Source organism: Tamandua tetradactyla, chromosome 12, assembly GCF_023851605.1.
Source record: "Tamandua tetradactyla isolate mTamTet1 chromosome 12, mTamTet1.pri, whole genome shotgun sequence".
NCBI lineage: Eukaryota > Metazoa > Chordata > Mammalia > Pilosa > Myrmecophagidae > Tamandua > Tamandua tetradactyla.
The window spans coordinates 52,424,064-52,438,073 of NC_135338.1; the positions used below are offsets into that span (position 1 = coordinate 52,424,064).

The window sequence follows — 14,010 nt, forward strand, 5'->3', positions numbered from 1 at the left end:
GAGTGTGTTGTTGAGCCTCCATGTATTTATGAATTTTCTGGCCCTCCGCCTATTATTGATTTCCAACTTCATTCCTTTATGATCCGAGAAAGTGTTGTGTATGATTTCAATATTTTTGAATTTGTTAAGACTTGCTTTGTGACCCAGCATATGGTCTATCTTTGAGAATGATCCATGAGCACTTGAAAAAAAGGTGTATCCTGCTGTTGTGGGATGTAATGTCCTATAAATGTCTGTTAAGTCAAGTTCATTTATAGTAATATTCAGGTTCTCTATTTCTTTATTGATCCTCTGTGTAGATGTTCTGTCCATTGATGAGAGTGGTGAATTGAAGTCTCCAACTATTATGGTATATGTGTCTATTTCCCTCTTCAGTGTTTGCAGTGTATTCCTCACGTATTTTGGGGCATTCTGGTTCGGTGCATAAATATTTATGATTGTTATGTCTTCTTGCTTAATTGTTCCTTTTAATAGTATATAGTGTCCTTCTTTGTCTCTTTTAACTGTTTTACATTTGAAGTCTAATTTGTTGGATATTAGTATAGCCACTCCTGCTCTTTTCTGGTTGTTGTTTGCATGAAATATCTTTTCCCAACCTTTCACTTTCAACCTATATTTATCTTTGGGTCTAAGATGTGTTTCCTGTAGACAGCATATAGAAGGATCCTGTTTTTTAATCCATTCTGCCAGTCTATGTCTTTTAATTGGGGAATTCAGTCCATTGACATTTAGAGTTATTACTGTTTGGATAATATTTTCCTCTACCATTTTGCCTTTTGTATTATATATATCATATCTGACTTTCCTTCTTTCTACACTTTTCTCCATGTCTCTCTCTTCTGTCTTTTTGTATCTGACTCTAGTGCTTCCTTTAGTATTTCTTGCAGAGCTGGTCTCTTGGTCACAAATTCTCTCAGTGACTTTTTGTCTGAGAATGTTTTAATTTCTCCCTCATTTTTGAAGGACAATTTTGCTGGATATAGGAGTCTTGGTTGGCAGTTTTTCTCTTTTAGTAGCTTAAATATATCATCCCACTGTCTTCTAGCTTCCATGGTTTCTGCTGAGAAATCTACACATAGTCTTATTGGGTTTCCCTTGTATGTGACGGATTGTTTTTCTCTCGCTGCCTTCAAGATCCTCTCTTTCTCTTTGACCTCTGACATTCTAACTAGTAAGTGTCTTGGGGAACGCCTATTTGTGTCCAATCTCTTTGGGGTGCGCTGCACTTCTTGGATCTGTAATTTTAGGTCTTTCATAAGAGTTGGGAAATTTTCAGTGATAATTTCTTCCATTAGTTTTTCTCCTCCTTTTCCCTTCTCTTCTCCTTCTGGGATACCCACTACACGTATATTTGTACGGTTCACATTGTCCTTGAGTTCCCTGATACCTTGTTCAAATTTTTCCATTCTTTTCCGGATAGTTTCTGTTTCTTTTTGGAATTCAGATGTTTCATCCTCCAAATCACTAATTCTATCTTCTGTTTCTTTAAATCTGTCATTGTAGGTATCCATTGTTTTTTCCATCTTTTCTACTTTATCTTTCACTTCCATAAGTTCTGTGATTTGTTTTTTCAGTTTTTCTATTTCTTCTTTATGTTCAGCCCATGTCTTCTTCATGTCCTCCCTCAATTTATCGATTTCGTTTTTGAAGAGGTTTTCCATTTCTGTTCGTATATTCAGCATTAGTTGTTTCAGCTCCTGTATCTCATTTGAACTATTGGTTTCTTCGTTTGACTGGGCCATATGTTCAATTTTCTGAGCGTGATCCGTTATCTTCTGCTGGCGTCTGGGCATTTAGTCAGATTTCCCCGGGTGTTCGACCCCACAGGTTGAAAGATTTTTCTGCGCAATCTCTGGGTTCTGTTCTTCCTATCCTGCCCAGTAGGTGGCGCTCGTGGCACACGCCTGTCTGTGGGTTCCACCAGCGAAAGTTGCTGTGGGTCCCTCAACTCTGGAAAACTCTCGCCGTAGGGGAGGTTCGGCAACCGAAGCGTCTTGGAAGAATGCCAGCCGGCCCGGGGTTCCAAACGCAGGGAGGGTCGCCGGCCGGAGTCACATCTTAAGTCAAGATCCTAGCACCAAAAGATTCTCCTTACAATGGATCTGCACCCGCAGGAAAGGATTAGCTTTAAGTACCTGATTTTCTGGGGTACAAAACAGTTTCAAACCATCACAGAGAAGAACTTTAAAGAAGGTGAGATTGTATATTTGGATAGTAAATAATATGTAAAAGTTTGATATAATCTTATTTTAAGAAGATTCTTACTTTTAAATTATTGAGCGACATAAGGGATGCCTTCTTGCATTTATATAGACAAATAATACAAATCTGTATATTCTGTGAATAAAAACTTTTTAAGTCTGTTCATTTCCCCACAGAATGCTATTTCCTCCACAGAATCTTTGAGTAACAGGCAAAAACTGGCAGGGCCATTTTCCTCAAAACTCTGGAGAACAGAGTTGCAGTAATTGAGAAGGTCTGAATCAAGAAAATACAGCTTTAAAAGTAATAAGAAAAGTTCATGGTGCCCTTGCCAGTCTCTCTCTTACTTCCCCCCTAGTGTGGTATGGAGCCAGCCTGCATTCCCATTGTGGGTCCCTGACCCTGTTCTGGAAGGAGCAAAATAACCCCTATGAGTATACTGGGATGCCTGTATGTTAGTGCCAATCTATCAGGCAACAGCCTGAAAATTGAACCAGAAAACTCATCTCTGGCTTGCCTACCCCAGATTTGACCTGTAGGCAGAAGCAACTTGTGGCCAGTTAAAGCCATGTAAGAGACAATGAAATCAAAGTGGCCTGGGGCAAAATGTTACCTGATTTAGGAAATAAGATAAGCACTGAGAAGGGGTGGTATATCTCATTGGGAGTAGAGTAGAAGGGGCAATGGAATTCCTATAATTGGAGAAATTTCTAAGACCAGGAACAAGTAAGAGGCCAGAGTCAGAAACAAGCTCAGAGAAGACAGAGAGGACACAGCACTTCACTTTTGCCTCAGGCTGATATTCAAAGAGGGCTAATCTCTGAAGGAAAGCACCAGCCAACACAGAGTCAATTTGCAATGACTGTGAAAGGTGTTTCTTGATTTGCTTTGCTCGTTTTTTGTTAGCTCCTGGCACTCAAAGAAATCTCTGTCATATAACTAATAGTATACAAACTTAAGGACCATAGAACTCAGGGACTAAATCCCAGAGTTAACACTTGAAAATATTGAGATGTACAGTATGCAACAAAAGATTACAAGACAAAGAAACAAGAAATAATGGCTCATCCAAAGGAACAGGATAAAATTCCAGAAACGATCAATGAAGAAGAATAGACTTTGGTCATACCAAAGACTTTAAAAATATGATCCTCAATATGTTCAAGGAGAGAAAAGAAGACACAGAGAAGAAACTAATGGAATTAGGAAAATGATGAATATGAAAATATCAATAAAGAGATGGAAAATTTAAAAAGGAATCAAATAGAAATACTGGAGTTAAGGACCACACAAATAACTGAAAAGAAAAATTGTCTAGAGGGTTTTCAACAGCAGATGAGATCTGGGAGAAGAACAAATCAATAAACTTGAACACAAGACAATTGAAATAATTCAAGCAGAGGTAAAGAAACAAACAAAAAATATTTCAAGTGGACACAGCCTAGGAGATCTGTGAGACACCATCAAGCATACCAATATGCATATTATGAAGAAAGAGAGAAAGGGGTAGAAGGAATAATCAAAGTAATAATGGCAGTAAACTTTCCTAACATAGCTGTTCTAGTTTGCTAGCTGCTGGAATGCAATATACCAGAAACAGAATGGCTTTTAAAAAGGGGAATTTAATGAGTTTTAGTTTACAGTTCTAAGGCTGAGAAAATGTCCCATTTAAAACAAGTCTATGGAATTGTCCAACCAAAGGCATCCAGGGAGAGATACCTTGGTTCAAGAAGGCCAATGAAGTTCAGGGTTTCTTACTTAAGTGAGAAGGCATATGGTGAACACAGTCAGGGTTTCTCTCTCAACTGGAAGGGCATATGGCAAACATGGCATCATCTGCTGTCTTTCTTTCCTGGCTTCCCATTTCATGAAGCTCCCCAGGAAGCATTTTCCTTCTTCATCTCCAAAGGTCACTGGCTGGTTCTCTCTGCTTCTTGTGGTTATGTTGTTCTTCTCTGCTCACTCTGATTCTCCTCCTTTCTCTAAAATGTTTCCTCTTTTATAGGATTCCAATAAACTACTCAAAACCCATCTGGAATGGGTGGAGACACATCTCCACCTAATTCAGTTTAACAACCACTCATGATTGTGTCACATCTCCAGAGAGATGATCTAATTAAAGTTTTAAGTGTACAGTACTGAATAGGGATTAGAAGAAACAGCTGCCTTTACAAAATGAGATTAGGATTAAAACTATAAAAATAAGAATAAAATAAAAGTAAAAGTAAAAAAGAACACCCAGAACATCTCATCCCCCCATCCCCCCTATTACTTATCTATTTTTTGTCTTTGTTTTCTTATTCTTCTGTCCATATACTGGATAAAGGGACTGTCAGTCATAAGATTTTCAGAATCACATGGTCACATGATAAAAGCTATATAGCTATACATTCATTTTAAATGAATGGATTACAGTTCCATTTAAATGAATGGATTACAGTTCAATAGTTTCAGGCATTTCCTTATAACTACTGTAATACACCCAAACCTGAAAAGAGATATCATATAATGCATAAGAATAACCTCTAGAATGACCTCTGTACCCTATTTGAAATCTCTCAGCCACTGAAACTTTATTTTGTTTCATTTCTCTCCCCCTTTTGCTCAAGAAGTCTTTCTCAATCTCGTGATGCCAGGGCCAAGCTCATCCCTAGGAGTCAGGTCCCATGTTGCCAGGGAGATTTATACTCATAGGAGTCATGTCCCATGTAGTGGGGGTGGGGGTGGGGGAGGGCAGTGAGTTTCTCTGCAGAGTTGGCTTAGAGAAAGAGGCAACATCTGAGCAACAAAAGAGGTTCTCTAGGGATGACTCTTAGGCATAATTATAAGTAGTCTTAGCTTTTCCTTTGCGGGAATAACTTTCATAAGGGTAGGCCCCAACATTGAGTGCTTGGCTTATTAAATTGGTAATCCCCAATGCTTGCAAGAATATCAGGTCTTCCTCAGATGGGGAAGTTTAACATTTCCACATTTCCCCCCCAGTCCCTGAATAGGACTTTGTAAATACTCTATCTTCCAATCAGATTATTTTGGGATGTATTGGGGCATCACAGTAACCTGTACAAACCATCAAGATCTCACTTCCTATTCAAGATTCCATTTAATTACGGTGTTCAAATAAATGGACCATACAAGTTCAATTAGATATTGTGTTACAGAAAATATAAATTTTGTACCAAACAAACATCTCTTGCTTTGGTTTCACTCAGAAGTTGAGATTTCAAAATACAGTTAATATCATCCTTTATCTTGTATTCTGATTTACCTAAGTCCTAACCAGATCAGCTTCACATCTCTAAATGAAGTCCCATCTCTTTTTTCAGCTTTTTAAACAGCTGCAGTATGGGGGTGACGCTGTCTTTCATATCTGTAGAACTCTAGTTCTGAGTCTCAGATATATAGATACCTGAAGTTTCAGGGAATGACCAGGCTATACACAAAGAGCTCAGCATCTCAAAATTTAGAAATAACTGTTACAATTCAGGAATAGATGTGACTTCTTAAGATCTTGCAGTCTTGGAACCTTTACAATAAGTTTCTCCTGATAATCTATGCCCTCTAACTCAAATTTCAGAGTTTGCACACTATAGTTAGTATGTATTTGTTAGGCATTATAATATCTGTCTTTTTGCTTCTGGTTTATTTTACTCAATATACTTTCCTCAAAGGTCATTCACCTAGTTGCATGCCTCACCTCCTTCCTTCTTGTAGCTGCTCAATGTTCCATTGTATGTATACACCACAGTTCACCCTTTTGTTTGTCAGTGTACCTTTAGGCCACCTCCATCCACTGCAAATCATGAATACTGCCACCATAAACACCAGTGTGCAAATGTCCATTTGTGTCTCTGCTTTCAGTTCTTCCAAGTATATGCCTAATTAAGCCTACACTGTGGAACCACCACACTGCCCTCCAGAGGGGCTACGCTGTTCTACTTCCTACCAACAGTGAACAGGTCCATCTCTCTCCATATTTTCTCTAGTACTTGTATTTTTCTGCATATTTTTAAAACAGTTTTATTCACACACCATACAATCCATCCTAAGTGAGCAATGGTTCTCAGTATAATCACATAGTTATGGATTCACCACTGTAATCTATATGAGGACATTTCCACTTCTTCCACAGAAAAAGAAGAGGAAATAAAAATAAATAAAGTAAAATAAAATAAAAAGGAGAAACAACAACACCAATAATCCCATACCTATTCCTTATATCCTCCTCTTCTTTACATTTAATTTTGGCATTTTGCCTTTGTTACATTTAAGAGAAGTATTTTACAATATTGATATTGTAAAATATTTTACTGATAACTATATGCTCTAGTTTGCATTGAATGTACTTTTTTCCATATACCATTCCATTCTCAATACTTTGCCCTACTGACATTCATTTGTTCTCCCTTATGTAAAAGCATTCTTATATTTGTACATTTGTTCACCATCATTGTCCACTCTAGGTTATAAAGTTTCAGTCTTTATCTTCTATCTTTCCTTCTGGCATCATGCATTCTCCTAGCCTTCCTCTTTCAACAATACTCATACTCAGCATTGTTTAGTTACTTACAATGTTGTGCTACCACCAGACAGTATTGTGCTATCCAATTCTGGATCTTTACAATCAATCCTGTTGAACATTCTGTATTCCTACAACATCCAATGCACAATCTCTACCCTCTTTCTATCTCCTGATAACCTGTGTTCTCAACTTTAACTTTCAAAGTTTGCTCATTAATGTTAGTTCAGATTTGAGACCATACAGTATTTTTTCTTTTGTTTCTGGCTAATCTCACTCAACATAATGTCCTCAAGGTTTATCCAGATTGTTGCAGGCATCATGACTTTATTCTCAGGTAGATTTTTTTCTCTTTTCACCCTATTGATAGTCTTCATTTCTACACTCTTCTCCAGACTTCTCATACCTCTCTATCCTGTCTTTTCCTATCTGCCTATAATTATCCATTTAGTATTTCTCTTAGAGCATGTCTCTTGTTCACAAATTCTCACAGTGTCTGTTTGTCTGAAAACATTTAAAATTCTCCCTCATATTTGAAGGACAATTTTGCTGGATATAGAATTCTTGTTTGGCAGTTTTTCTCTTTCAGTATCTGAAATATATCATACCACTGCCTTATAACCCCCATGATTTCTGCTGAGAAATCCAACATATTCTTTTTGAGCTTCCCTTGTTAGGTGATGGATCACTTTTCTCTTGCTGCTTTCAGAATTCTGTCTTTGACATTTGGCATTCTGATTAGCAAGTGTCTTGGAGTGAATCTATTAAGATTCATTCTGTTTGGATATGTTGTGCTTCTTGGATCTGTAATTCTGTCTCTGAAGAGATGGAAAATTTTCAGTGATTATTTCCTCCATTATTCTTTCTCCCACTTTTTCCTTCACTTCTCCTTCTGGGACACCCATAACATATATGTTTGTATGTTTCATGTTGTTATTCAATTCCCTGAGAACCTACTCAAATTTTTTCATTCTTTCCCTATCTGTTCTTTCGTGTGTAGGATTTCAGATGTCCTGTCCTCTAGTTTACAAATCTTTCCTCTGTCTCTTCAAATCTGCTGTTGTAAGTCTCTAATGTGTTTTTCATCTCTTCTATTGTGCCTCTCATTCTCATAAATCATGCCATTTGTTTTTTCAGGATTTCTAGCTCTTTTTTTATGGTCGCCCAGTGACTGCTTTATATCCTTCATCTTTTTTGCCATATCTTCTCTCAACTTGATTTGATTTTTGAATTGATTTAAAACCAACTCAAGATTGTTTGAGCATCTTTTAATTAGCTGTTTCAATTCCTGTATCTTGCTTAAAGTGTTAGTTTGTTTCTTTGACTGAGCCATATCTGCATTTTTCCTAGTATGACTTGTAATTTTTTACTGGTATCTAGGAATCTGATTTTCTTGTTTATTTTGGACTTCATTTTCACTCTTTTACCTAGGGTTTTCTTGTTGGTTGGCTTTGTTCTCTAGCTGTTCTTTGGCATTCAGCTCAACTTATTCTAGACCTCTAGCATAGTGTTTGTTTAACTGATCAGAATTTTTCAGCTCTTGTTTTATTGGTTCTTGCCCTGCCTATGTGGGACTTTGTTTTTGAGAAGAGTCTTTCCAGATACTATTGACCTCAATGAGATTTTCCCAGACAAGGCAGGCCCAGGTCTCAGGAGGAAAAGGCTTGGTAGCCTGGCACTTCCACTGGAATAAAGTGGTGTGGTGCCTTTAATTCTCAGCAGCCCCTATCCCTACCAGGGGTGTGGTTGAGAAAGAGAGGCTGAAGTGGAAGGGAAGCTTAGACTGTTGTGGTTCTCAACCCTGGGTGTCTGAATTCTCTGAAGGAGGGCCACTGCTTGGGTTTGGCCCCACCTCTTCTATTCTTGGGGAAGAGACACGCTTTAGGGAATCATCTCATTCACTTGACTTGTTACTTTGCCTTTCAAACCTATCTCAATTCCACTCTTGTCTGAGTCAGTGCTGACAATTGAAATGCCAAATGAGCTGCTTAGAATACTTTTTAGAAATCCCTTTTCATAGCCAGTTCCCAGCCCCCAAGTTTTACCAGTCAAGAGCTGGAGTTGATACCTGGCTCTATGTGCTCCTTTTCTTGGGGTACAGCCCTTTTCCAGTATTTTGAGCTCAGCCAACTCCAAAAGCCTCCATTGTCTTTTTTTCTTCATCAGCCCTCTATTAGTTTGCTATCTGCCAGAATGCAGTATACCATTTTATAAAGGGTATATAATAAGTTTATATATACTTTTTATATATAAAGAAGTATAAAGGGGAATTTTTATAAAGGGGAATTTAATAAGTTACAAGTTTACACTTCTCAGGAAGTGAAAGTTGTTCAAATTATGGCACCAACAAGAGGTTACCTTCACTCAAGAAAGGCTGATGGGTATAGAACACCTCTGTCAGCTGGGAAGTCACATGGCTGGCATCTGCGGGTCCCTTGCTCTTGGACTCCATTGCTTTCAGCCTCTGTTCCTCCCTTTGCTTCTCTGGGGCTGGTTTTCATCTCTTGGCTTCCCTTGGCTCTCTCCAGTTCTGTCTTGCTTAACATCTCATGGCAATATCTGCTGGGCTCCAAGCATCTCCAAACATCTGTATCTCTGTTCTCCATGTGTCTGCATCTGGGTCAGTTCTGCTGTGAAGTTTCTGTCCGTTCTCAGGCTTCTGTCATTTCTCTAGGCTCTGTCCTTTCTGTCATTTCTAACTCTCTCCAAAGTGTTTCCCCCTTTAAAGGATTCCAATAATCTAATCAAGACCCACCTGGAAAGTCTGATGTCTGACACATGGGAAGGCATGTGGTTGGCATCTGCTGGTCCTTGTTCCCAGTTCTGTTGCTTCCAGCTTCTGATTCCAGTGGCTTCCTCTCTAAGCATCTGTGAGTCCTGACTTAGCTGCTCCAGGGCAAAACTCTGGGATTCATCTCCTAGCTTGGCACCTCATGGAAAGGCACATGATGACATCTACTGGGTTCTGGTTCCTGTCTAACTTGGGTCAGCTCTCAGCTTCTGGTGTCTCCTGGGGCTTCTGCATTTCCAAAAGTCTGACCTTAAAGCTTTCTTCTAAACATTTCCCTGTATCAGCTCTTTCAAGGACTCCAGTAAACTAACCAAGACCCACCTTGAATGGACAAAGTCACATCTCCCTCTAATCAAAAGGTCACACCCACAATTGGGTGTGTCACATCCCCACAGAAACAATCCTAATCAAGTTAGGAATAGAAGAACAAGGCTTTTCTGGGGTACCTGAAAATCTCAAAGCAGCACAGAAACTAATAAAATGGTGGCTTGCAGTGGATGGGGAAGAGGAGGGTGAGAATATGCAGAGGTGGGAGTGAGACTTCTTAGTGCATTTCTTTTATAAATCTATGGGTTTTTAAATGATGTTAATGTTTTACATATTTGAAAATTATAAGTTTTAGATGTTGAAAATTCTAATTTCCTTCTGTTTCAAGAATCTTTCTCTAGTACTCCAGAAGTTTTACATAGATAGAAAACACATAAATATTAGATAAAATTGAGCAAACATCGCTCATAACTATTGCCTCCCTTCTTTATCTTCCCCTTTACTGAAAGATAAGTCCTTTATCATTTATTATTTTGTTAAAGTTCTTTCTTGAGTATTTTCCTCATTTAGGATATAGGATTCTTGAACTTTGGTCCTTTTTTTTTCCTTAATGAATGTTCATTTCACAGTCTTCTAGCTTCTACTGTTGTAGAAGTTAAGTTGAATACCTGTGAGGTATATTTTGCTTTTGCTCTTTTGTTTGGAAACTTGTAATATTTTCCTTTTAATCTTCACATTTAGAAATATTATTAAGATATTTTTTCATCAATATTGCCAGGAATTTTGTTTATCTTTTCAGTATATAGCCTTAGAGCTTTCTTAATTTCAGTGTAATTTTCTTCTTTCATTTGTGTTGTTAGTGCCTCTCCTCTGTACCTTTTTTGTTTCTTGCATAAATTCTATCATTCACTTCTTAGACCTCCTGAATCTCTCCTCAAAGACTCATTTTTGCACTCTTGGTTTCTATTTTCACTAGATACACTGAAAAGTTTCTTCCTCTTTTGTGCTACTAATTTGCATCTAAACAGTGGCTATTCTGTCCTTCAGTTAATCTATCCATTATTTAATTGCAATTTTTGGTATTTAGTCCCAGAGGTATTTTTACTTTGTACTTGAAAGTACAAATGTCCTTATGGACATTGACAGTCTTTTATTTTCTTCCTATATCCCAGTGCCAATAACAGCAACAACACAGTAGGTGATTATTTAACATTTGTTAAATGATTAATTAAATGTTCTTGCTCAGTTGTTTTCTTCTCCACCAGCAGCTATACTAAGTGTCCTGTTCCTATGATGTTTTTTTCTCTCAGGATATTGGGCTACTTAGATTGTTTTGGAGAAAAGATTCAGATATGCTTTTTGGAATGCCTCAAATTGTGGCAATACTGGAATGGTAGAAGGCAAAATGACTTCTAACCCACTGGGCTCCCATTCTCAACCAGAACCAAAAACAGGTTTCTCTACTTCTGGTTCCTTCAACCTGCTCACTTCAGGCAGGCAAGGGGAAAATGCATCCATCCAATCAATGCTTCCCTCTAGAGGATGAGTCACAGTGGAGCTGATAGAAATTTTCTCTGGAGGTCATGGGGCTTTGCAAGCCAAGCTCTCTTGAGGGTCCTTCACATTCTAGTCCTCTGCCTGTGCCTCTGTGTTGCCAATACCCATGGGAGAGGAAATACACATCAGGTCTCTTCCGTGGGATTCCATATAGCTCCAGACTCCAACTAACTCCACAGGCCTGTGGCCTTTTGGCTTAACAGAGACAGGTAGACTGGAGATGGAAATTCATAGCCATTGAGGAGTAGGGAGCAAAGCTCAGTTCATAATCTTCCCAGAATCTCTTCCATCCCTTTAATTTACAACTTTTTGAGTGATTCAGTTTTGGGTGTGTCTCCTGTAATTAGCATATAGCTAAATTTTGTTTAGTTTTCTATAATACCCATTTACATTTATTCTAAGTGCTGATATACTTGGATTTATATCTACCATCTTACTTTATAGTTTGTTTTTCATCCTTTTATCTTTGAGTCTGTTTCCTTCCCTTCTTGCTTTTTGTAGAATTGATCGATTATTCCTTAATCTTTTTCTCCTCTTCTGATAAGTTTGGAAGCTTTAGGTGTATTTCTCTTTAACCATGCAATTTTTCTTATGGATTCTAAAGTTATTCACTATATTGATCCTCCTCCCTAAGGAGGGTCTTAAATAACCAAAAGGTCAGAGCAAAGCTATTGTTAAATTGGATGGCACGCTTGTGCAAATTAAAAAAAAGCACCTCTTCTTCCAGGAAAGCACAGACCTACACCAGGGCCCGTGGCTAGTGGAGTGATTATTCACTGAAAACTATAGCCATTTCTCCTTGCTATATTGTCTAGAATTTTGGTTCCGTCCAATTATTCAACATAAAATTTGTAGCTATTAATATTTACACCAAGTCTATTCTTTCAACAAATATTTACTAAATGCCCATCTTATGTCAGGCATCATCCTATACACTGGGATTCCATAGTGAACAGTACAGACAAGATTCCTGCTCTCATAGTGCTTAGGACTTACATTCTGTTTATTGCTTCTGGAGCACCATGCCTTCATGGGTCTTTGGGTGGTAAATTCTTTTAATGTCTGTATATGTGAACTTTTCTTTTCTTTTCCCTCATTCTTGAATGATACAGTTCAACCAGCTTTGGACTTCCATTTTGGCAGTTATTCCCCTCTATCCTTTGTAATATAAATAAATTTTGCCCATTTTTCCTTCCCAATTTCCTGCATCACTTTTCCTCTAATTAGTACAGTAAGTTAGTTCCATTGACTTCCTGAGAAATTAATGATCCCTCCTCCTAGAATGTATCAGTTTTATAAGGAATTAACACTTGTGCACACAATTGTTCATCAGGACAGAAGGGGAAGGGTACACAGCAAAAGGCGAGAATACTCATAAAAAGAAGGGGTACTTTTTCACTACCACAAAAGAGAAGATCATTGTTGCTGAAAATAAACTCTTTTTTTAGTTATATTTTAAAGGCTATTACTGTAACAGGACTAATCTATATTGTGAATTATCACCTTTTTTTTTTTTTTAACATGGGCAGGCACCAGGAATCGAACCCAGGTCCTCTGGCATCACAGGCAAGTATTCCTGCCTGCTGAGCCACCATGGCCCACCCATGAATTATTATCTTGCATCTCATCTCTTAAATTACCAAGTAAGCACCTACCTTCTAACTAACCCTTAGAAATGTAAAGTTTCTTACCCTTTCAAAACCACAAAAGTCTGCTCTTGAAAACTAGGAGAAAAAAAAGAAACTTTAATTTTTCCTAGCATATCAGAAGGAATAATAAACCATAATAATTTATATTAAACCAAAGGAAATTGTGGGTTTTTAATAACACAGCAGTTAGAACTACTCAAACACAAAATAGTTTACACAATATAGTTACTTTTTTGTCTTGTTTCACCACATTTTATTTATTTATTTATACTTTAACTTTATTCCATCAAGGATTTGAAATAAAACTCCCACCTTTTATTGCTTTAAAGAGGGGAGTTACAGAAGTTTGAGAAAGTACAAGGTCTGCCAGGTGGGCCACGGTGACTCAGCAGGCAAGAATGCTCACCTACCATGCCAGAGGACCGGGGTTTGATTCCTGGTGCCCGCCCATGTAAAAAAAAAAAAGAAAGTACAAGGTCTGCCACCTAGTTTTCCTTTGTCATTTTCTTTCTTCTGCCCAGTCCAGTGCAATCCAGAGATTAAGACCTCAGGGTATACAGTTTATGTTCACTTCCCTGTGCTTTTAAATGTAAATCAACGTAACCTTGTTAGTTTCTTCAACTCTGTGCTTCAGAAATTATGTGATAAGCACAACAAAAAACTAGATATATTAATTGAGGAGCAATTTTCTCGTAAAGTGTGAGGAAGGAGGGAAAGCTTTGGATATTCATATACCTGAAGAAAGATGCTAATTACCACATATAAGAAATTCTGTTTCTCAACCTATGGAATTGTCCCTTCTATGTTTCCTCTCATCTTTTCTCCTAATGCTCTTAAATCCTTGTTACTGGTCTTATTTATATCATGACATTTTTGAGATATAATTATCAAGATGATGAATAATTTCATGTTTCGCACATTATGTATTCTTACCTAAGCTTATATTCCCTATGTCTCAATTGTAATACTTATTTTTATCTTATTTACTTTGTAATCCTCTATTTAGCTTTGCAAATTACCTTAAAATA

General features: G+C 37.7%; 1 protein-coding gene across 12 annotated transcripts in view; it reads right to left on the reverse strand.

Annotated features, from left to right (window-relative positions):
- Positions 1 to 14,010, reverse strand: part of CATSPERB (catsper channel auxiliary subunit beta) — a 236,133-nt gene that overhangs the window by 159,545 nt on the left and 62,578 nt on the right. For all 12 annotated transcript variants that reach the window (XM_077123362.1, XM_077123360.1, XM_077123361.1 and 9 more), the window contains one exon: positions 13,025 to 13,057. In XM_077123362.1, coding sequence (XP_076979477.1) covers positions 13,025 to 13,057 — 33 coding nt within the window. The remainder of the gene's footprint in view (positions 1 to 13,024; positions 13,058 to 14,010) is intronic.